At 33.8% G+C, this 23,514-nt stretch overlaps 1 protein-coding gene across 1 annotated transcript; it reads right to left on the bottom strand.

Annotated features, from left to right (window-relative positions):
- Positions 1–1,598: 1,598 nt before the first annotated feature.
- Positions 1,599–4,917, bottom strand: GCK72_012341 (uncharacterized protein; the record flags this gene model as incomplete). Its single annotated transcript, XM_053729031.1, has 4 exons — positions 1,599–1,673; positions 2,775–3,125; positions 4,692–4,826; positions 4,876–4,917. 4 exons carry the CDS (start codon positions 4,915–4,917, stop codon positions 1,599–1,601), a joined length of 603 nt encoding a protein of 200 aa, XP_053583803.1.
- Between the last annotated feature and the right edge of the window lie 18,597 nt (positions 4,918–23,514).

The raw sequence follows: 23,514 nt of genomic DNA, 5'->3' as shown, positions 1-23,514 counted from the left end.
CATGATTTGCTGTTTCTTCATGCCCGTATTCCGAAGATAAGGTAGTACCATTTGGTACTGATTCAAAATTTGGTGATTATTTGTGAAAAAAAAAAGGTACAAGTGAAGCATATACATACATATAAGAAAAATTATTTACCTGTTTCATTTTGCTGATATTAATGAAAAATTGTAATGAAATTATTCTTAATTTCCTGATCCAAATGTTCAGTTTCAGAAATATGATGAATCCGAAAGCGCAATTTCTTGGTTTCCTGTTTCAGGTATCAGAAAAAGTTCTAAGATTTTTTTGATTTTCAATAATCGCTCACTAAATAATTTTTCATGCAGTTCCCTTTTAAAATGGCAATCTTTACAATTACAATGATTCATTTGATGGTGCTTTTGTGCCAACATAAATAATTGATACAATTATATTGAACTGTTCAATATTCTTCTTCCAGATGAATCATGTTGCGAATTATCTGAGATTCTAGGAATATGCACAACTGATAGCGATTACATTAACCACCCACTCAAAAAAAAACTTTTTGGTTTCACAATTCAGTTAAAAGAACCTGCACATCTTTGAATATTGCTTGCTATTCCGGAAGTTTTAAAATCTTAAAGTGGCAAAAATTATAATAAGAAGTTTGGAAATTATTTCATTGTACTACGTTGACTTCCTCACAAAAATTCATCTCAGTTTCCACCCACTACATTCTTGCAAACGAATCCACAACTGTTGTTTGTCTGTGAAAGTTTAGGTAATAAGACAGAGAATTATATTTTTTGTTCACAAGCTATGAAATTAAAGTTGAATAAATCAACTAGCATTGATATACTCTGCATTGATAAATTGATAACAATCGTTTTTCACGTACCATCCAATTGCCAAAGCAAAAAGTTTGGAAAACTAATAATTTATTTTTGAGTGTCTGCCAACAACTATTTTTTGAAACAGAAAAAATGAGATACTATTTTTTCTCGGGATGTTCATAATAGATTTATCATGGCGATCCTATAACAAGACCAGTAAAAATAAAAATAAAAAGTGATATTGCTGAATCAGTCAAAAAATTTTGAATGCATTGTCAACTTGATCCAAATAATACTAGTCCGTTGCCTACTTCCCAGTAGCCGTACCAGCAAGAAAAATACCAAACAATTCGTATGAATCTAAGAGAAAATGCTATGGTCTATTAATAGACGATATGAAGCAGCGAAAAAATGATAGAATTGCATTTAAGGTTACTCGGGGAAAACATCAAACACAAAGTTTGGGTTTACTGTTACGCTGATCATTTTTCAAAACGAGTAAAATACATAGATCTCATTGTGACCATAGATGTAATTTCTAAATTACTATAACTGCTTGCAGCTGTGCTTCGTATATACGGGAACCAGGTTTCTTGCATTAGTATCACACTTCTTTTTGTATGAAAAATCTAAATTTGAGCAAAGAAACCTCAAAGTTGAATGAATACTAAGATTGAAAACTTTTCTGCTTCACTAACAAGTTTTCCTGTTTGAAAATGTTTAAATTTTGGTAATATAAAGATAAAATTGATTTTTTTCGTGTTTATTTTTCATTTCATGACTTGCTTAAAGCTCAATATTCACAAAATTCTACAAAATTGTGGTTTTGTCTTTTTCTGCTTCCGGAGTGTCTCTCGAACCGCTTCATCGAAGATCTGTAAAGTTAAACAAAGTTAAAAAAAAACGTTTTGAGATTTTCTGGATGCTCTTGAAAATTTTAGAAAATAAGAAAACTTATTGAGAATCAATTATCAAAATGATCTTTATAACTTCATATGTAAACAATTTGAAACAGAAAAAAATTCAATCTGGATTTTCAAATGTCGTCTGATAACTGTTTCAGACTGCTCATTTTTTCCCATACTTGCGAACGTTAATGTGCCGCGGGAATGAGTTTTTTGGTAATTTTCGCGTTTTTTGGCACCTTTTCCCGGCCCGCGGCACATTAACAAATAGCCATCCGGCCCGTAGTAGGACACGGACATAGAACTCGTCGAGATCTACAGTTTGGTATATTTTTCAGATTATAATAATGAATTTGAAGCTAGTTACGCGTCGGCCCCGTTCGGCCCGGTTTGCAAGTATGTTTTTTTTCCAGACAAAGTTATCTGTTTCACTGGGTCGTTTTCAATATCTTGCAGTAAGATCACAATTATCACAGTTTGGGCAGAAATTAAAAAAAATTGAATTGAGCGGTAACTTTGAGAAAAACATTTACTGTTATGTTTTGTTTATATTTGCAACAAATTTATTAGGGAATGCTAGATCCTAGATCCTTCAATTAGACAGAAGAAATGAAAAATCTAGTTTGAAACAGGTTTTCAGTCTCGAAAAAGCCATTTTGCCCTAGAAATCATTTTAAATTCATTTAATTCAGTTCAGTGAAGTGTTCTGCAAAATTTGATTGCATATTTTGAATCAGTGTGTTGAGAAGTACCTAGAAGTACCAATTCGAAGGGCACAATTACGTGTGGAACATTCCCTAGTTAGGCCAAAAATCACATTCGAGAAAAAAATATTCACACGATTTTCGAAATTCTCGAAAATTCTAGAAATTGCATATTTGAGTTTCCGATTTTGATGTATCAAAATTAGTACGTGTAAACAGTTTTTGTGATAGTTTTAAATAGAAACAGTCCAGATTTTCTTTTTTTGGAAATTTCGGCATACAGACTGACATTCCAGATCATATTTCCATATATCCCAAACCAAGAACAGTACATTTTTCCCAAAAACTTTTCCCAAAAAATGCTCACCTCCTTGACTCCCTCCTTACTCTTCGCGGAGCACTCAAAATACCCAACTGCTCCAATCCTTTGAGCAACTTCCACTCCTTGTTCATACTTCACAGGTACCTGTCTTTTTTTCTCTAATTCTCTCAGCGTCTCTTCATCGTCCCTCAAATCTTTCTTATTTCCAACCAGTAAGAACGGCACTTTCGGGCAGAAGTGTTTGATCTCGGGGGTCCATTTCTCAATGACATTTTCCAGGGAATCAGGGAAGTCGATTGAGAAACAGATAAGAATGATATGGGTTTCCGGGTAGGAAAGTGGGCGGAGCCTCTCGTAGTCCTCTTGTCCAGCAGTGTCCCAAAGGTCTAGTTGGACCTAAAGAATGGAATTTGGATTCTTGCCGACTAGTTACAAAAATATACAAAACAAATTATATGTTGCTGACTACATGAAATAAACTGATATTGTGAAACATAAAATTTTGGGATGATAAGAAAAAAGCCAGACGCAGAGCGGTGAACATACTGTTGCAGAAAGTTTTCAAAATTAGTAGTATGCAACATTCATATTTTTCTGAGAGCGTGTTCAAAAAATACGGAGAGGCTCAAAAAATTGCTTTGCCATGTTTAAAATTTTCATTCTTCCAAACTTTTAGCCTGGCCCGGCAAGGTACGGAAGCCCGGCTTCAAGAAAAGATACCTATTTTTACCAAACTTTTGGAATTTTTAAGAAATTTTACATTAAAAAAATCAAATTTTTGGCACTCAACTTGTTTCTGATTGAATTCTGACGTATAGTCAAAAGCAGTGTGAGGTATTCGGAAGGATTCGGTAAATTTACCGGTAAATTTACCGGTAAATTTTCGGTAAATTTTCGGTAAATATTCATCGGTAATTTACCGGTAAATTTACCGAAAGTTATCGTTCCGAATAGTTGTTTACCGGTAAATTACCGGTGAATAGCTACTTTTTTTTGCCTTTTTTGGCTGAAAGGGTTGCATGTTCGAACCCACAAAGAAACTAACTGTGTTTTCTGATGTTTTTTGGAGACTCTGTCACGAATCTGAAGTCCAGAGATAAACACTCGTTTATAATTTTCAATTTTTTGGAAAATTTCTCAATATTTTCGTTTCATTCGAGTTTAAAATAAAATTTGAGACAAAAAAATCGTAAAATAATTCGATCGCTCAAAAAATTATTCCAAAAAGCAACAAAAAAAATTGCCACCACTGGGGGTCGAACCCTGGTACTTAAATTGGTACAAAAACGTCCACAAATACGTTTTGTCTCCATAACGGACTTAACCATGTAAGAAAAACACAAAAAAACATGAATGGGAAAAATGATGAAAGAAAAATTCACGATTTACCGGTAATTTACCGAATACTCATTTACCGGTAATTTACCGGTAATTTACCGAAAATTTACCGGTAAATTACCGGTAAATTTTCGGTAAATTGATTTTTTACCGGTAATTTACCGGTAAATTTTCGGTAAATTGATTTTTTACCGGTAATTTACCGGTAAATTTTCGGTAAAAATTACCGGTAAATTACCGGTAAATTACCGAAAACTGCATTTACCGGTAGTTGTTTACCGAATACCTCACACTGGTCAAAAGTTCGACGTTTTCGGCAAAAAATTCAAAAAATTTCAAATCCTCGTTCAAAATTTAGTTCAAAGTGATTTTTGAATTTCAAACACTGGGTTGACGACCCGACCCGTGACAAATTCCAAAAACGGCAAAACTCGAGCCGAAAAATTGAAAAATCCCGTTTTTTTTTAAAGGGACTCGAACTACAGATTCTTGGAAATAGTACTAAAATCTAGGGCTGTTAAAGGGGCATTTTTCGTTGCAAGTATGAAAATCTTAATGCTGTTTCGAAATGTCCATAACAGTTACTACCATTTTGATAATTATTGGAGAAATATTTAAACTCACATATTTCCCATCCACCTCTATATCAATCGAGTCCGTGTCAAACACCGTCGGCACATATGCTTCTGGAAACTGGTTCTTACTGAATACAATCAGAAGAGAGGTCTTCCCACATGCACCATCACCAACCACCACGAGCTGAAAGTGTCAAAGTACCAGAAAAGCAAAAATTAAAAAAAAAAGTTACCTTCTTGCGAATGTCATGAACAGTTTTCTCCGGGTGACCCATCTTGTTTGCTAGCGAAATTAAGAACAAAATGAAAGAAAGAAGAAACGAAACAAATTTTAGAATGAGGAATGAGTCAAACAGGATGGGTGTGTCCGGAATGGAATGTTTGGCAACTGATAAGAGAATTTGAATTATTGTGAAATCATAAGTGGTAGTTGTCAACTTATACCTTGTTATCTATTTTCTCCATTGAAGTTGGAATGTTGAGTTAGAGAGAAGAGACGCAGCATTCATGTTTGTCAAAAATCGTGTGTCCAACATTTTTGAGGGCTGAAAGTGTGTATTTTTCCTTTTTTTTAATGAATTCAATTTTTTTTCGTGCGAAGTTTAGTCAAAAATAGCAAGAAAAATGAGAAAAATTGAGCTTTGTTATAAACACGAGATTTGGCTGAGCGGCGACTCAATTGGCAGCCTGCCAAGTGGTGTGCAAACGCGCTTCACTGGATTTCTGGTTTCGCGGAAGAATATTTTGAATTCTGTGTTAATATGGCCACAAACCAATTGGATTCTTGAAATAACTTCTAAATTCATCATGATCGAGAAACAGTGAAACAGGTGTTGAAAGTAATAGTTTCATATCGAATTTTTCGGGTGCTGATATCCGATTTTCACAGTTTCAGTAGTTTGACGTATAATTCTTAATTTTTCAGCAAACAATTCTGTTATATTATCTGTTTTCTTGCAAACACCAAGTCATCTCAATTCGAAAGTATAAGACGTGACCTAACTAAGTCACAGGAAAGCTGAGAAAGCGCTGATTTCAAATATGTACTCAGTTATTGCCTGTGAGCACTGGTACTCGAAAAATGGACTCGAAATTCCGACACATTTTTATTTTCTTAGTTTTCCATTTGTAATTTTCAACGTAAAAGTGTTGTACTAGGTTTTGATGACAGAAAAAAGCACGTTTAAAAAATTCTGTTGGTTTGTCAGATATTAGCTTTAACGTAGTTTGTAATTGAGTCCTTGAATTACTTTATATGTTTTTTTCAATTGAAAAACAGTAAAAAATCAGCGAACATTTGTATTTCTTGTTTTTGGTATCTTTAGATAGATTTAAATCGGAATAGTAAATTAGTTTGATCTTAATTGACTGTTAATTTAAATATATGCACTCGTTCATTATTTGAGGTTGTAAATTAACGGAAAAGCTAAAGGAATCTCAAAAATACAATGAAAACTCATAAAACAGGTTGCAAGATTCAATTTGTGGGATCGCACGCTACTTTTGCGCTAAATTTAATGTTTTGGTTTAATTAAAATACTAATGTCGAAATTTCTTTTATCACTGAGCCAAAACATTAGAGCTTGCAATTTTAATCATTTTGTGAAACAACAGTTTAATGAAGCTCGTGTTCAAATTTTTATAATTTACTGTTTTGAATTCTACCTAAGAACGATCCGGTTTAGTGAGCCGTCATTGTCTGTCTTATTTGTGTTATAGTGTGCTTTGAAAATAGAAACCCTGAATTTGACATCAATGTGAAGGAATATCCACGAGATCATATTATGCATTAAGGCTCCACGTGAATCTCAGAAGTCAGTGCTACTATAATAGAACTAATCCGAATAAAAAGGAAAAAAGACTGAGATTCATAACAAGTTTGTGCAACTGTAAGTTTTGAGTTTTGATAGTTAAATTTTAGAAAAAATGGTTTTGTATGGAATTGTTCGTGTTCAAACTTATGAATTCATGAACTGGCGTTATTCTGAGTGGTACAGATCAGAGTTGTACGGAATGACATTTTTCGAATTCCGGAATCCGAAACCGGAATTCCGGAATTTCAGAATCCGGAATCCGGATTCCGGACAACTCTGGTACAGATTGTGGAACTGAATCTGGAAGTTTTGGGTTTTTTTTCAGTTTCTGTTCACCGGAAGCAAGTGTCGAAATAAAACAAAAAATAAGTTAAAGATTTAGGAAATTCCTGAAACAGTATTTCGAGTTGTTAGAAATACCAAAATCTTTTGTAATTTTTACTGTTTTTCGCCCATTTTACAATTTCTGAACAAGAATTATACAATACTGGTTCGTCAATCCATAGTTGAGCGGAATGCGGTTGCCTCTAAAAATGGTCATGTTATATTTGTGTTAAATTTCGGTTATTTGGTTAAAAAATATTAGTAAACACACAATTATTAATTTCGATAGATTTTCTTAAATCTGTAACAAGCCCCTTGAAATCGTATTTTTTGGCGATTGGTGAGACTGAGGTGGGATTATTTTTTTCAATTTACATCAGCTATAATTTCGAAAAAAATTATCATTCGCTGTAATATTTTCACTTCCAAACTTTTTGAAACAGTATGTTCAGAATCTTAATTTTAGGTTTTTGTCAACCATTAACTATCCAATAATTATGTTTCAAAAACTTATTTCACTGCGCATTCTGAGAGAAGTCCTGGTTGACATTGTCGGTTTCAGTGACCACTCATCCATTTGCGTTTATTCATGAAGATCGTTTGTATTACGGATATTTGTGACATGAAACAACTTTTTTTCTCTGGAGTGTCGAATCTCGAATTTGATTTCTTTTAAATGATTCTTCAGGTTCAAGAATCTCCAGCTTTTTTCTTTCCTTCTTATCTTTTCTCTTATTTTATTTCATTGTTTTTCCTATATTTCTTTTCTTTTAAATAAATGGTTTAATTACCAAAGTTCGACAGTCGAATTGAATGTTCTTTCAATTACTTATATGTTTGTACATACTGAAACATACTTCATAGTTTTAAGGATTAATTGGCAACAATATTGTTTTAGTAAATAGTTTTACAATAACACGTTTGTGAAACCGGTTCAATTGTAAAACTTGACATCAAAGGGCTCAGGTCTTGTTGGAACTCGTTTTGATAAAATTCAGGGTTCTCAAAGTTGAGAATATCAATCTTCAATTAGAATGGATAGTGATGCAACTACTAAGTTTCCAAATTGATGAAAAAGAGCCGTTTTTCGGACTCCGACAACAGATCAAAGAGTAAACAGAGAATCAAAATTACGTGTTTCATCCTGTTCTTGAAACACCACCTTTTGTTGATAAGTTAATCTTTTGGTTTCCTTTATGACAGTTCTAGTATTTCACGGTTAAATACGTTTCAGGATTGAATTATGGTTGTGCGTCATTTTTAATTGTATTTAAAAATATTGTTTTATTGTAAATAACTGGTTAATGCTATTCAGTGTAACAAGTTGATTTGTGTCACTAATGAAACAGTGAGAATACAATTTGAATAGTGTTTTTCTGCTTTTCGATTATGTTCTGTTTCACATACTTGTCAACGGACCGAAACGGGCCGACACGGGCCGGCTCGTAACTCGCGTCAAAATGAATATTATGAGCTGAAAAATATACCAAAATGTAGATCTCGACGAGTTCTATGCCCGTGACCTACTACGGGCCAAATGGCTATTCGTTAACGTTTTCACTGTTTCATGAACATAATGTTTTAAATCAAATGTTTTTTGAAAGATTTCACTCCTGTTTTTCGGTTTTTCGAGATTTTGTATTTGAACAAGAAAACTGCTGTATTCTGAGCAAACCGATATTTAGAAGTATTCAAAAACACCAAACATATTATAACAGATACAACTTTTTACGGCAGGCATGTTTATCGAAAGTAGCAGCCTTCCAGATAACTTTGATTAGTCAGACATTTATTCACTCGCTCTTTGCAAGGTATAAAAAAAAAGTTACCTCCATCTCACATAAATATACCAAACAAAAATCTGAATCTTAGGGAACAGTGATGAAATCTACTCTTGAGCAATTGCTTACAAAATGTTATTAATGTTGTTAGTTGTTGTAATTATCAATTTTTGCAAAAATCTCTGTGTCGCTAAAGAATTAGAACTACTTTTTGCCGTATCAATAACTTCAGGTTGAATGTCAAGTTTGTAAATTATGTGCACGGAACAGCACAAAATTTTGTTTAAAACGCTGACCCAGCAAAGGTATCAAAGGCTCACAATCACGGTTCAAAATCATCGCTTAACAAAAATAAGTATTCCTAATTACTGCGTTTTACTGTTTTACAACACCATCAATCACTTTCTGGAAAATTCTGAAATGTTTAATAGTATAATCAAGGAGTTTTACCAATTTTGATATTCCTTGCCAGAAAAAGTTAACTTTCTATAAATGATATCTCAACAGAACTTGCAGAAACATTGGCAAATGCCAACCTGAGATAAATGGAAACATGGGAGTGTCTGGAAAATACTGGATTTATGAAACGGAAGAAACATTTAAAAAAAAGAAGAAGCAACGCCAATGTTGTTGACAATGATCCACGATAAATCAAAAAAAAAATAGTATGACAGCGATTTGAAACGGAAAAATATGCATGATTACTGCTCCAAATAAGGATCTTCTCTTACGTAAAAACTGGGCACTACTCATGACATTCCAACTGATTGCTTTTACAAATCTATCTTCATTGATACTAATACTAGCCATTCCACAACAAATTTTGAAGACAGTCTATCACTAGTACTGTTAAATCTTCCGTGAGCGATTTCTATTTGGAACCGTTTATTCTATTGCAAGATACTGTCAACTCTAACCACGATAAGAAGAGATATCCGGAATCGATCTTGTTGCTTCTTCCGTTTTCGAAGAAATTTCATTCAATCACTAGAAGTTCGTGACGAACAATTCCAATTACTACTTCTTGAAACCGCAGTAGTTTTGGATTCAATTTGAAATAATTGAAAACTTATGTAATGTTTCAAAGCCGTACAATAAATAGTGTCTCAATTAGTGTTTACTTCATGGAAATATGACACTTCTTCATTTAAATTATCTAGTTTTTCTATTTCATGAAAGTCATACTTTGTATGCACTTAATTCAGAAGCAGCTTCTCTACTATGTAATCTAATACTGCTGTGTGGATACAAGAATAGCTCGGGAATCTCAATAAATAGTCACAAGAGTGGTTGTTGTACCCGTTAGTAAATGGATCGAAAGCTAATCTACATTTTTAAATCAAATCCTTCAGAATAATTGTGATCAAAAAACTATAATTTTTTCGAAAACGGAAATTGAGGGATTTTTGCTGTTGACGTAATTATCATAAATTCACTCCTGCATGTAAATTTTTGAGAATGAAAACTGTTTCTTGTAACCGAATTTTTCTAAAAAAAAAATTGAGCGTTTCAGTATTGCAGACCAGCTATTACGTGCAAACAACATGCGCCATAATAGATTTTTAGAAATTGGGCCAAATTATGTTAAGACAATTACTGTTACAGCTATTGGTCTCTTGTTTTTTCATTCACTTCGCATACGGTAAGTTTTCATCTAAACCGGAAATTGAGGGAATTATGAATAAATTGAAATGAAAAACTTCCTGCGTTTAAATTTTTGATGACAACTGTTTCATGTAATTGATTTATCAAAGATTGTTTGTTTTCGGTTGTTGATTGATTTTCAGATCATATATTCTCAAACTCAGACATAATAAATTCAAATGTTCGAAAAAAAATACTGGGACAGAGAAAATTTTTAAATTTAAGCCTAGGATCATCTATTGTATTATTGAAAATAATGTTAGTTATAATAAATTGCGTTTTTAAAAAGTGAATGCAAGTCAGTATTATTTAAATGAGATGCCACTTGACGGTGATAATGTAATAATGTTTTTAACCGGTTCGATTTGAAAAACTTGACTGCAAAGGTTTCACGACACGTTGAAACTCGTTTTGATAAAGTTTATGGTTTTAGAAGTTGATCTCAGAAACTTCTTGACTAACTCCTTGTGCATTTTAGCCAGCTTATTATTTAAAAAATTACCTCGATCTGACATGGGGGAGAGTATCATTCCGGTGCTCTCCGTTTGGGCGGTAGGGTTGGGTAGCGACATGGAAGTATGGATGCCACCACCGCAGTTTGATCTGGCAATGTGTTTTGGATGGTCTCTGTCTCTAGATCTGAAATAGAGCTCTGGCCTGAAGAACACACGCGCGGACCGGTTGGATGCCGACTTGATCTGGAGGGTGCAAACCTAAAAGGGAAAGTTGAAGGCCGTGAGGAAATGGACCAGGTAGACTCCCGCCGTTGTAGCAGGCTCGCCATACCAAACAAAAGTCCGAATCTAAAGAAAAAACATGTCATTGCATTTTATTATTATAGGATCAATTAGTATAGTTTTGAAATCAATCATATGAAACCGAATAATTATTCAGTTTCAAAGAACTTATTTAGAATTAGATTTTTCAACAAATGAAATATGAAATGTGTATCTTGATAATAAGATATGTGTTTCTGCTTTCAAAATGCTATAAGTGTAGTTAGTCAATTGGATTATCAATTTTTCTGACATCCGTGTTTTCATTCATAACTAATTTCGAGAACTCTGTTTATTCATTTTTGCATTAATATGTATTTATGTAAATTAGTAAAATTTGACCGCAATTTATAATTTGCAGAACATTACTGTTGGAATTGCTGAGTAAGTTGAACTTTTTCCTATCACTAACTTCTAGTTGAGTGTCAAATCCGTTAATTTTGTACATGGAACAGAAACATTTATTGTTTAAAACACTAACCCACCGAATGTTCCTTACCCAAGGTTCACTGTCTGTACAATACCGAAATATTGAATCAAGAAAAAAATCACGAGATATTAATTTGAAGTGTGGTGAAAAATCATTAAAGGACAAAAATTTTCTGGGAAAAACATTAAACGTGGCTCACAACAAATTAATCTGGAATTAAATTATTCACAAACGAAAAAGTGGTTAAAAACCCAGTGCTTCTACCTTACAATTGAATTTTTAGAATACTTAAAACTGTTAGGTTACTGTTTTAAGCTCTTAATTTTCTGTTCAATTCTTCAATGATTGTTCTTTGCAAAAACACGGTCTGATTGTCTTTGTCGGTTTTTGCAACAAAAAATCAAGCTTGAAAGGACTTTCGAACATTGTGTTATTGTTCCGACACAGATAAGAATGGTGGGGGACGTTAATTTCATTAAAAATACCCTGTTTTTAGGAATTTCAATCATAATTTTATTGATTTCTAGATTTAAAAATGTCCTGTTTTTAGGAATTTTAATTATAATTTCATTGATTTCTAACCCGGGAGGATTCAAACCCGCGTCTACTGAAGTATCCTTCAGCCCGGGTATTATAGACTCCTTCACCCTCTGGTCGAAGTGTGTCTAACCGGTTCCGACACAGATAAGAATGGTGGGGGAAGTTAATTTCATTAAAAATACCCTGTTTTTAGGAATTTCAATCATAATTTTATTGATTTCTAGATTTAAAAATGTCCTGTTTTTAGGAATTTTAATTATAATTTCATTGATTTCTAACCCGGGAGGATTCAAACCCGCGTCTACTGAAGTATCCTTCAGCCCGGGTATTATAGACTCCTTCACCCTCTGGTCGAAGTGTGTCTAACCGGTTCCGACACAGATAAGAATGGTGGGGGAAGTTAATTTCATTAAAAATACCCTGTTTTTAGGAATTTCAATCATAATTTTATTGATTTCTAGATTTAAAAATGTCCTGTTTTTAGGAATTTTAATTATAATTTCATTGATTTCTAACCCGGGAGGATTCAAACCCGCGTCTACTGAAGTATCCTTCAGCCCGGGTATTATAGACTCCTTCACCCTCTGGTCGAAGTGTGTCTAACCGGTTCCGACACAGATAAGAATGGTGGGGGAAGTTAATTTCATTAAAAATACCCTGTTTTTAGGAATTTCAATTATAATTTTATTGATTTCTAGATTTGAAAATGTCCTGTTTTTAGGAATTTTAATTATAATTTTATTGATTTCTAACCCGGGAGGATTCAAACCCGCGTCTACTGAAGTATCCTTCAGCCCGGGTATTATAGACTCCTTCACCCTCTGGTCGAAGTGTGTCTAACCGGTTCCGACACAGATAAGAATGGTGGGGGAAGTTAATTTCATTAAAAATACCCTGTTTTTAGGAATTTCAATTATAATTTTATTGATTTCTAGATTTAAAAATGTCCTGTTTTTAGGAATTTTAATTATAATTTTGTGGATTTCTAGATTTAAAAAAAGTCCTGTTTTTTGGAATTTTAATTATAATTTTATTGATTTCTAGATTTAAAAATGTCCTGTTTTTAGGAATTTCAATCATAATTTTATTGATTTCTAACCCGGGAGGATTCAAACCCGCGTCTACTGAAGTATCCTTCAGCCCGGGTATTATAGACTCCTTCACCCTCTGGTCGAAGTGTGTCTAACCGGTTCCGACACAGATAAGAATGGTTGGGGAAGTTAATTTCATTAAAAATACCCTGTTTTTAGGAATTTCAATCATAATTTTATTGATTTCTAGATTTAAAAATGTCCTGTTTTTAGGAATTTTAATTATAATTTCATTGATTTCTAACCCGGGAGGATTCAAACCCGCGTCTACTGAAGTATCCTTCAGCCCGGGTATTATAGACTCCTTCACCCTCTGGTCGAAGTGTGTCTAACCGGTTCCGACACAGATAAGAATGGTGGGGGAAGTTAATTTCATTAAAAATACCCTGTTTTTAGGAATTTCAATTATAATTTTATTGATTTCTAGATTTAAAAATGTCCTGTTTTTAGGAATTTTAATTATAATTTTGTGGATTTCTAGATTTTAAAAAAGTCCTGTTTTTTGGAATTTTAATTATAATTTTATTGATTTCTAGATTTAAAAATGTCCTGTTTTTAGGAAATTCAATCATAATTTTATTGATTTCTAACCCGGGAGGATTCAAACCCGCGTCTACTGAAGTATCCTTCAGCCCGGGTATTATAGACTCCTTCACCCTCTGGTCGAAGTGTGTCTAACCGGTTCCGACACAGATAAGAATGGTTGGGGAAGTTAATTTCATTAAAAATACCCTGTTTTTAGGAATTTCAATCATAATTTTATTGATTTCTAGATTTAAAAATGTCCTGTTTTTAGGAATTTTAATTATAATTTCATTGATTTCTAACCCGGGAGGATTCAAACCCGCGTCTACTGAAGTATCCTTCAGCCCGGGTATTATAGACTCCTTCACCCTCTGGTCGAAGTGTGTCTAACCGGTTCCGACACAGATAAGAATGGTGGGGGAAGTTAATTTCATTAAAAATACCCTGTTTTTAGGAATTTCAATTATAATTTTATTGATTTCTAGATTTAAAAATGTCCTGTTTTTAGGAATTTTAATTATAATTTTGTGGATTTCTAGATTTTAAAAAAGTCCTGTTTTTTGGAATTTTAATTATAATTTTATTGATTTCTAGATTTAAAAATGTCCTGTTTTAGGAATTTCAATCATAATTTTATTGATTTCTAACCCGGGAGGATTCAAACCCGCGTCTACTGAAGTATCCTTCAGCCCGGGTATTATAGACTCCTTCACCCTCTGGTCGAAGTGTGTCTAACCGGTTCCGACACAGATAAGAATGGTTGGGGAAGTTAATTTCATTAAAAATACCCTGTTTTTAGGAATTTCAATCATAATTTTATTGATTTCTAGATTTAAAAATGTCCTGTTTTTAGGAATTTTAATTATAATTTCATTGATTTCTAACCCGGGAGGATTCAAACCCGCGTCTACTGAAGTATCCTTCAGCCCGGGTATTATAGACTCCTTCACCCTCTGGTCGAAGTGTGTCTAACCGGTTCCGACACAGATAAGAATGGTGGGGGAAGTTAATTTCATTAAAAATACCCTGTTTTTAGGAATTTCAATCATAATTTTATTGATTTCTAGATTTAAAAATGTCCTGTTTTTAGGAATTTTAATTATAATTTCATTGATTTCTAACCCGGGAGGATTCAAACCCGCGTCTACTGAAGTATCCTTCAGCCCGGGTATTATAGACTCCTTCACCCTCTGGTCGAAGTGTGTCTAACCGGTTCCGACACAGATAAGAATGGTGGGGGAAGTTAATTTCATTAAAAATACCCTGTTTTTAGGAATTTCAATTATAATTTTATTGATTTCTAGATTTAAAAATGTCCTGTTTTTAGGAATTTTAATTATAATTTTGTGGATTTCTAGATTTTAAAAAAGTCCTGTTTTTTGGAATTTTAATTATAATTTTATTGATTTCTAGATTTAAAAATGTCCTGTTTTTAGGAATTTCAATCATAATTTTATTGATTTCTAACCCGGGAGGATTCAAACCCGCGTCTACTGAAGTATCCTTCAGCCCGGGTATTATAGACTCCTTCACCCTCTGGTCGAAGTGTGTCTAACCGGTTCCGACACAGATAAGAATGGTGGGGGAAGTTAATTTCATTAAAAATACCCTGTTTTTAGGAATTTCAATCATAATTTTATTGATTTCTAGATTTAAAAATGTCCTGTTTTTAGGAATTTTAATTATAATTTCATTGATTTCTAACCCGGGAGGATTCAAACCCGCGTCTACTGAAGTATCCTTCAGCCCGGGTATTATAGACTCCTTCACCCTCTGGTCGAAGTGTGTCTAACCGGTTCCGACACAGATAAGAATGGTGGGGGAAGTTAATTTCATTAAAAATACCCTGTTTTTAGGAATTTCAATTATAATTTTATTGATTTCTAGATTTAAAAATGTCCTGTTTTTAGGAATTTTAATTATAATTTTGTGGATTTCTAGATTTTAAAAAAGTCCTGTTTTTTGGAATTTTAATTATAATTTTATTGATTTCTAACCCGGGAGGATTCAAACCCGCGTCTACTGAAGTATCCTTCAGCCCGGGTATTATAGACTCCTTCACCCTCTGGTCGAAGTGTGTCTAACCGGTTCCGACACAGATAAGAATGGTGGGGGAAGTTAATTTCATTAAAAATACCCTGTTTTTAGGAATTTCAATCATAATTTTATTGATTTCTAGATTTAAAAATGTCCTGTTTTTAGGAATTTTAATTATAATTTCATTGATTTCTAACCCGGGAGGATTCAAACCCGCGTCTACTGAAGTATCCTTCAGCCCGGGTATTATAGACTCCTTCACCCTCTGGTCGAAGTGTGTCTAACCGGTTCCGACACAGATAAGAATGGTGGGGGAAGTTAATTTCATTAAAAATACCCTGTTTTTAGGAATTTCAATTATAATTTTATTGATTTCTAGATTTAAAAATGTCCTGTTTTTAGGAATTTTAATTATAATTTTGTGGATTTCTAGATTTTAAAAAAGTCCTGTTTTTAGGAATTTTAATTATAATTTCATTGATTTCTAACCCGGGAGGATTCAAACCCGCGTCTACTGAAGTATCCTTCAGCCCGGGTATTATAGACTCCTTCACCCTCTGGTCGAAGTGTGTCTAACCGGTTCCGACACAGATAAGAATGGTGGGGGAAGTTAATTTCATTAAAAATACCCTGTTTTTAGGAATTTCAATCATAATTTTATTGATTTCTAGATTTAAAAATGTCCTGTTTTTAGGAATTTTAATTATAATTTCATTGATTTCTAACCCGGGAGGATTCAAACCCGCGTCTACTGAAGTATCCTTCAGCCCGGGTATTATAGACTCCTTCACCCTCTGGTCGAAGTGTGTCTAACCGGTTCCGACACAGATAAGAATGGTGGGGGAAGTTAATTTCATTAAAAATACCCTGTTTTTAGGAATTTCAATCATAATTTTATTGATTTCTAGATTTAAAAATGTCCTGTTTTTAGGAATTTTAATTATAATTTCATTGATTTCTAACCCGGGAGGATTCAAACCCGCGTCTACTGAAGTATCCTTCAGCCCGGGTATTATAGACTCCTTCACCCTCTGGTCGAAGTGTGTCTAACCGGTTCCGACACAGATAAGAATGGTGGGGGAAGTTAATTTCATTAAAAATACCCTGTTTTTAGGAATTTCAATCATAATTTTATTGATTTCTAGATTTAAAAATGTCCTGTTTTTAGGAATTTTAATTATAATTTCATTGATTTCTAACCCGGGAGGATTCAAACCCGCGTCTACTGAAGTATCCTTCAGCCCGGATATTATAGACTCCTTCACCCTCTGGTCGAAGTGTGTCTAACCGGTTCCGACACAGATAAGAATGGTGGGGGAAGTTAATTTCATTAAAAATACCCTGTTTTTAGGAATTTCAATTATAATTTTATTGATTTCTAGATTTAAAAATGTCCTGTTTTTAGGAATTTTAATTATAATTTCATTGATTTCTAACCCGGGAGGATTCAAACCCGCGTCTACTGAAGTATCCTTCAGCCCGGGTATTATAGACTCCTTCACCCTCTGGTCGAAGTGTGTCTAACCGGTTCCGACACAGATAAGAATGGTGGGGGAAGTTAATTTCATTAAAAATACCCTGTTTTTAGGAATTTCAATTATAATTTTATTGATTTCTAGATTTAAAAATGTCCTGTTTTTAGGAATTTTAATTATAATTTCATTGATTTCTAACCCGGGAGGATTCAAACCCGCGTCTACTGAAGTATCCTTCAGCCCGGGTATTATAGACTCCTTCACCCTCTGGTCGAAGTGTGTCTAACCGGTTCCGACACAGATAAGAATGGTGGGGGAAGTTAATTTCATTAAAAATACCCTGTTTTTAGGAATTTCAATTATAATTTTATTGATTTCTAGATTTAAAAATGTCCTGTTTTTAGGAATTTTAATTATAATTTTGTGGATTTCTAGATTTTAAAAAAGTCCTGTTTTTTGGAATTTTAATTATAATTTTATTGATTTCTAGATTTTAAAATGTCCTGTTTTTAGGAATTTCAATCATAATTTTATTGATTTCTAACCCGGGAGGATTCAAACCCGCGTCTACTGAAGTATCCTTCAGCCCGGATATTATAGACTCCTTCACCCTCTGGTCGAAGTGTGTCTAACCGGTTCCGACACAGATAAGAATGGTGGGGGAAGTTAATTTCATTAAAAATACCCTGTTTTTAGGAATTTCAATTATAATTTTATTGATTTCTAGATTTAAAAATGTCCTGTTTTTAGGAATTTTAATTATAATTTCATTGATTTCTAACCCGGGAGGATTCAAACCCGCGTCTACTGAAGTATCCTTCAGCCCGGGTATTATAGACTCCTTCACCCTCTGGTCGAAGTGTGTCTAACCGGTTCCGACACAGATAAGAATGGTGGGGGAAGTTAATTTCATTAAAAATACCCTGTTTTTAGGAATTTCAATTATAATTTTATTGATTTCTAGATTTAAAAATGTCCTGTTTTTAGGAATTTTAATTATAATTTTGTGGATTTCTAGATTTTAAAAAAGTCCTGTTTTTTGGAATTTTAATTATAATTTTATTGATTTCTAGATTTTAAAATGTCCTGTTTTTAGGAATTTCAATCATAATTTTATTGATTTCTAACCCGGGAGGATTCAAACCCGCGTCTACTGAAGTATCCTTCAGCCCGGGTATTATAGACTCCTTCACCCTCTGGTCGAAGTGTGTCTAACCGGTTCCGACACAGATAAGAATGGTTGGGGAAGTTAATTTCATTAAAAATACCCTGTTTTTAGGAATTTCAATCATAATTTTATTGATTTCTAGATTTAAAAATGTCCTGTTTTTAGGAATTTTAATTATAATTTCATTGATTTCTAACCCGGGAGGATTCAAACCCGCGTCTACTGAAGTATCCTTCAGCCCGGGTATTATAGACTCCTTCACCCTCTGGTCGAAGTGTGTCTAACCGGTTCCGACACAGATAAGAATGGTGGGGGAAGTTAATTTCATTAAAAATACCCTGTTTTTAGGAATTTCAATCATAATTTTATTGATTTCTAGATTTAAAAATGTCCTGTTTTTAGGAATTTTAATTATAATTTCATTGATTTCTAACCCGGGAGGATTCAAACCCGCGTCTACTGAAGTATCCTTCAGCCCGGGTATTATAGACTCCTTCACCCTCTGGTCGAAGTGTGTCTAACCGGTTCCGACACAGATAAGAATGGTGGGGGAAGTTAATTTCATTAAAAATACCCTGTTTTTAGGAATTTCAATCATAATTTTATTGATTTCTAGATTTAAAAATGTCCTGTTTTTAGGAATTTTAATTATAATTTCATTGATTTCTAACCCGGGAGGATTCAAACCCGCGTCTACTGAAGTATCCTTCAGCCCGGGTATTATAGACTCCTTCACCCTCTGGTCGAAGTGTGTCTAACCGGTTCCGACACAGATAAGAATGGTGGGGGAAGTTAATTTCATTAAAAATACCCTGTTTTTAGGAATTTCAATCATAATTTTATTGATTTCTAGATTTAAAAATGTCCTGTTTTTAGGAATTTTAATTATAATTTCATTGATTTCTAACCCGGGAGGATTCAAACCCGCGTCTACTGAAGTATCCTTCAGCCCGGGTATTATAGACTCCTTCACCCTCTGGTCGAAGTGTGTCTAACCGGTTCCGACACAGATAAGAATGGTGGGGGAAGTTAATTTCATTAAAAATACCCTGTTTTTAGGAATTTCAATCATAATTTTATTGATTTCTAGATTTAAAAATGTCCTGTTTTTAGGAATTTTAATTATAATTTTGTGGATTTCTAGATTTTAAAAAAGTCCTGTTTTTTGGAATTTTAATTATAATTTTATTGATTTCTAGATTTAAAAATGTCCTGTTTTTAGGAATTTTAATTATAATTTCATTGATTTCTAACCCGGGAGGATTCAAACCCGCGTCTACTGAAGTATCCTTCAGCCCGGGTATTATAGACTCCTTCACCCTCTGGTCGAAGTGTGTCTAACCGGTTCCGACACAGATAAGAATGGTGGGGGAAGTTAATTTCATTAAAAATACCCTGTTTTTAGGAATTTCAATTATAATTTTATTGATTTCTAGATTTAAAAATGTCCTGTTTTTAGGAATTTTAATTATAATTTTGTGGATTTCTAGATTTAAAAAAAGTCCTGTTTTTTGGAATTTTAATTATAATTTTATTGATTTCTAGATTTAAAAATGTCCTGTTTTTAGGAATTTTAATTATAATTTCATTGATTTCTAACCCGGGAGGATTCAAACCCGCGTCTACTGAAGTATCCTTCAGCCCGGGTATTATAGACTCCTTCACCCTCTGGTCGAAGTGTGTCTAACCGGTTCCGACACAGATAAGAATGGTTGGGGAAGTTAATTTCATTAAAAATACCCTGTTTTTAGGAATTTCAATCATAATTTTATTGATTTCTAGATTTAAAAATGTCCTGTTTTTAGGAATTTTAATTATAATTTCATTGATTTCTAACCCGAGAGGATTCAAACCCGCGTCTACTGAAGTATCCTTCAGCCCGGGTATTATAGACTCCTTCACCCTCTGGTCGAAGTGTGTCTAACCGGTTCCGACACAGATAAGAATGGTGGGGGAAGTTAATTTCATTAAAAATACCCTGTTTTTAGGAATTTCAATCATAATTTTATTGATTTCTAGATTTAAAAATGTCCTGTTTTTAGGAATTTTAATTATAATTTTATTGATTTCTAGATTTAAAAATGTCCTGTTTTTAGGAATTTTAATTATAATTTTATTGATTTCTAGATTTAAAAATGTCCTGTTTTTAGGAATTTTAATTATAATTTTGTGGATTTCTAGATTTAAAAAAAGTCCTGTTTTTTGGAATTTTAATTATAATTTTATTGATTTCTAGATTTAAAAATGTCCTGTTTTTAGGAATTTTAATTATAATTTCATTGATTTCTAACCCGGGAGGATTCAAACCCGCGTCTACTGAAGTATCCTTCAGCCCGGGTATTATAGACTCCTTCACCCTCTGGTCGAAGTGTGTCTAACCGGTTCCGACACAGATAAGAATGGTGGGGGAAGTTAATTTCATTAAAAATACCCTGTTTTTAGGAATTTCAATCATAATTTTATTGATTTCTAGATTTAAAAATGTCCTGTTTTTAGGAATTTCAATCATAATTTTATTGATTTCTAACCCGGGAGGATTCAAACCCGCGTCTACTGAAGTATCCTTCAGCCCGGGTATTATAGACTCCTTCACCCTCTGGTCGAAGTGTGTCTAACCGGTTCCGACACAGATAAGAATGGTGGGGGAAGTTAATTTCATTAAAAATACCCTGTTTTTAGGAATTTCAATTATAATTTTATTGATTTCTAGATTTAAAAATGTCCTGTTTTTAGGAATTTTAATTATAATTTTGTGGATTTCTAGATTTAAAAAAAGTCCTGTTTTTTGGAATTTTAATTATAATTTTATTGATTTCTAGATTTAAAAATGTCCTGTTTTTAGGAATTTTAATTATAATTTCATTGATTTCTAACCCGGGAGGATTCAAACCCGCGTCTACTGAAGTATCCTTCAGCCCGGGTATTATAGACTCCTTCACCCTCTGGTCGAAGTGTGTCTAACCGGTTCCGACACAGATAAGAATGGTGGGGGAAGTTAATTTCATTAAAAATACCCTGTTTTTAGGAATTTCAATCATAATTTTATTGATTTCTAGATTTAAAAATGTCCTGTTTTTAGGAATTTCAATCATAATTTTATTGATTTCTAACCCGGGAGGATTCAAACCCGCGTCTACTGAAGTATCCTTCAGCCCGGGTATTATAGACTCCTTCACCCTCTGGTCGAAGTGTGTCTAACCGGTTCCGACACAGATAAGAATGGTTGGGGAAGTTAATTTCATTAAAAATACCCTGTTTTTAGGAATTTCAATCATAATTTTATTGATTTCTAGATTTAAAAATGTCCTGTTTTTAGGAATTTTAATTATAATTTCATTGATTTCTAACCCGAGAGGATTCAAACCCGCGTCTACTGAAGTATCCTTCAGCCCGGGTATTATAGACTCCTTCACCCTCTGGTCGAAGTGTGTCTAACCGGTTCCGACACAGATAAGAATGGTGGGGGAAGTTAATTTCATTAAAAATACCCTGTTTTTAGGAATTTCAATCATAATTTTATTGATTTCTAGATTTAAAAATGTCCTGTTTTTAGGAATTTTAATTATAATTTTATTGATTTCTAGATTTAAAAATGTCCTGTTTTTAGGAATTTTAATTATAATTTTATTGATTTCTAGATTTAAAAATGTCATGTTTTTAGGAATTTTAATTATAATTTTATTGATTTCTAACCCGGGAGGATTCAAACCCGCGTCTACTGAAGTATCCTTCAGCCCGGGTATTATAGACTCCTTCACCCTCTGGTCGAAGTGTGTCTAACCGGTTCCGACACAGATAAGAATGGTGGGGGAAGTCAAAGTTAAGAGTGATAAAGTATGTTGATTCTGGGGTTTATAACTCACGTCAATCAAATTGATCGTCTTGTGATTCGTCTCGATCCATTGCTTTCTTGTCCACCGTTTGTTGCACTTGACCGTTCCTTATCTATCACGACTCTTGGTTTGCTCTTCATGCGCTGCGGTTTACCACTGAAAAAGAAAACATTAATTCATAAATGAACTAAAAAACGGGGAATATAAGTACAAGATAAATCATGGTTATGTGGATATTTCAAAGATGGCCAGAAAAGAGAAGATAGAAGAGTCACCATCCAGTACGGTGAGATGGTGGACGAATGAGCCAAGAAAATGAGATGAGGAGACTGGGGGGTCAGTGGGCGGAGTCTAGTAGGAAACAGCCATCTGTTGGTCTAATTGGATACGTGATTTCCCATGGAGATAAGTGAACAGGTGGTTTGTGTTAACAATAATGAGACAATAGGCAAGTGTCTATCTATTTTATGTATCTTGGGAAAGGGCACAAACAAAGGAGAAAAGAGGTGGATGAGGTCAAACAAAAACGAAAAAACACAGTCATCTGGCAAAAGACAGGTGGGCCCTCTTATCCTACCGATCAATGTTCCAAGTTTCCCCCAAAATCATCCGTTTGGATAGATTTCTCAAGGAGATAAGGAGGCAGATGGTAATACGTGAAGAACACATAAAAACCAAGTATAAGTTTGGTCTAAAAACCAAGAATGAGTAGCAAGTCTTAGCTAACATAACGAGAAGCACACAAAACGTAAGAAAAACGGCGAATATTTGAGAGAAAGTCACTATTAATTTCATCAAAACCGTATTTTGACACAAACTAGAACCTCAAACGCGGATAAACAACTTTTTGATGAAATAATCAATGTATTTCAACGCCACGCTCCTAAAACCTACAATAAAACAAGAAAACTAAACATTTGTTGTAAAAACCAAAACGTGCCTCCGCCAGCGCCCAAGAGTGCCGAAATTCTTCACTTTGTAAGCGAAATTAACAAAAATAGCGACGAGAAGCGTGCCCGTAGGTCAACAGTTTTTTTTTAAAACAAAAAGTGAAGAGGTGAAAGATGAAGTTTTGCCGGTATACATGGTGGCCTTTCACTCTTTCAAACTTATTTTCCCTATCTTTTCTCCCCTTTTATAATAATTAGCACAAACAAGCAACTGAACTTATACAGTGCATATTCCCCGCCCCTGACCTATCTGCACTTCCAGCTAAGTTCTCTGTGAAAAAATAAAGTTTCGCGCGCTGAAGCGAGCAAACGCAGAAAGTTGTGGGCGGTGCTTAAACTGCAAGCGGTGCAATTCTTAATTAGAAAAGGCAACTGGAATTAGATTCGCGTAGCATATTGACGCTTGTAGTTTAAGCTCCGCCCACAACTTTATGCGCTTGCGCGAATTTTTTTGAAAGCCCGTGTCGAAACTTTATATTTTTCA

This window comes from Caenorhabditis remanei, chromosome IV (genome assembly GCF_010183535.1).
Source record: "Caenorhabditis remanei strain PX506 chromosome IV, whole genome shotgun sequence".
Taxonomy (NCBI): domain Eukaryota; kingdom Metazoa; phylum Nematoda; class Chromadorea; order Rhabditida; family Rhabditidae; genus Caenorhabditis; species Caenorhabditis remanei.
This window is presented reverse-complemented; position numbering and strand designations above follow the sequence as displayed.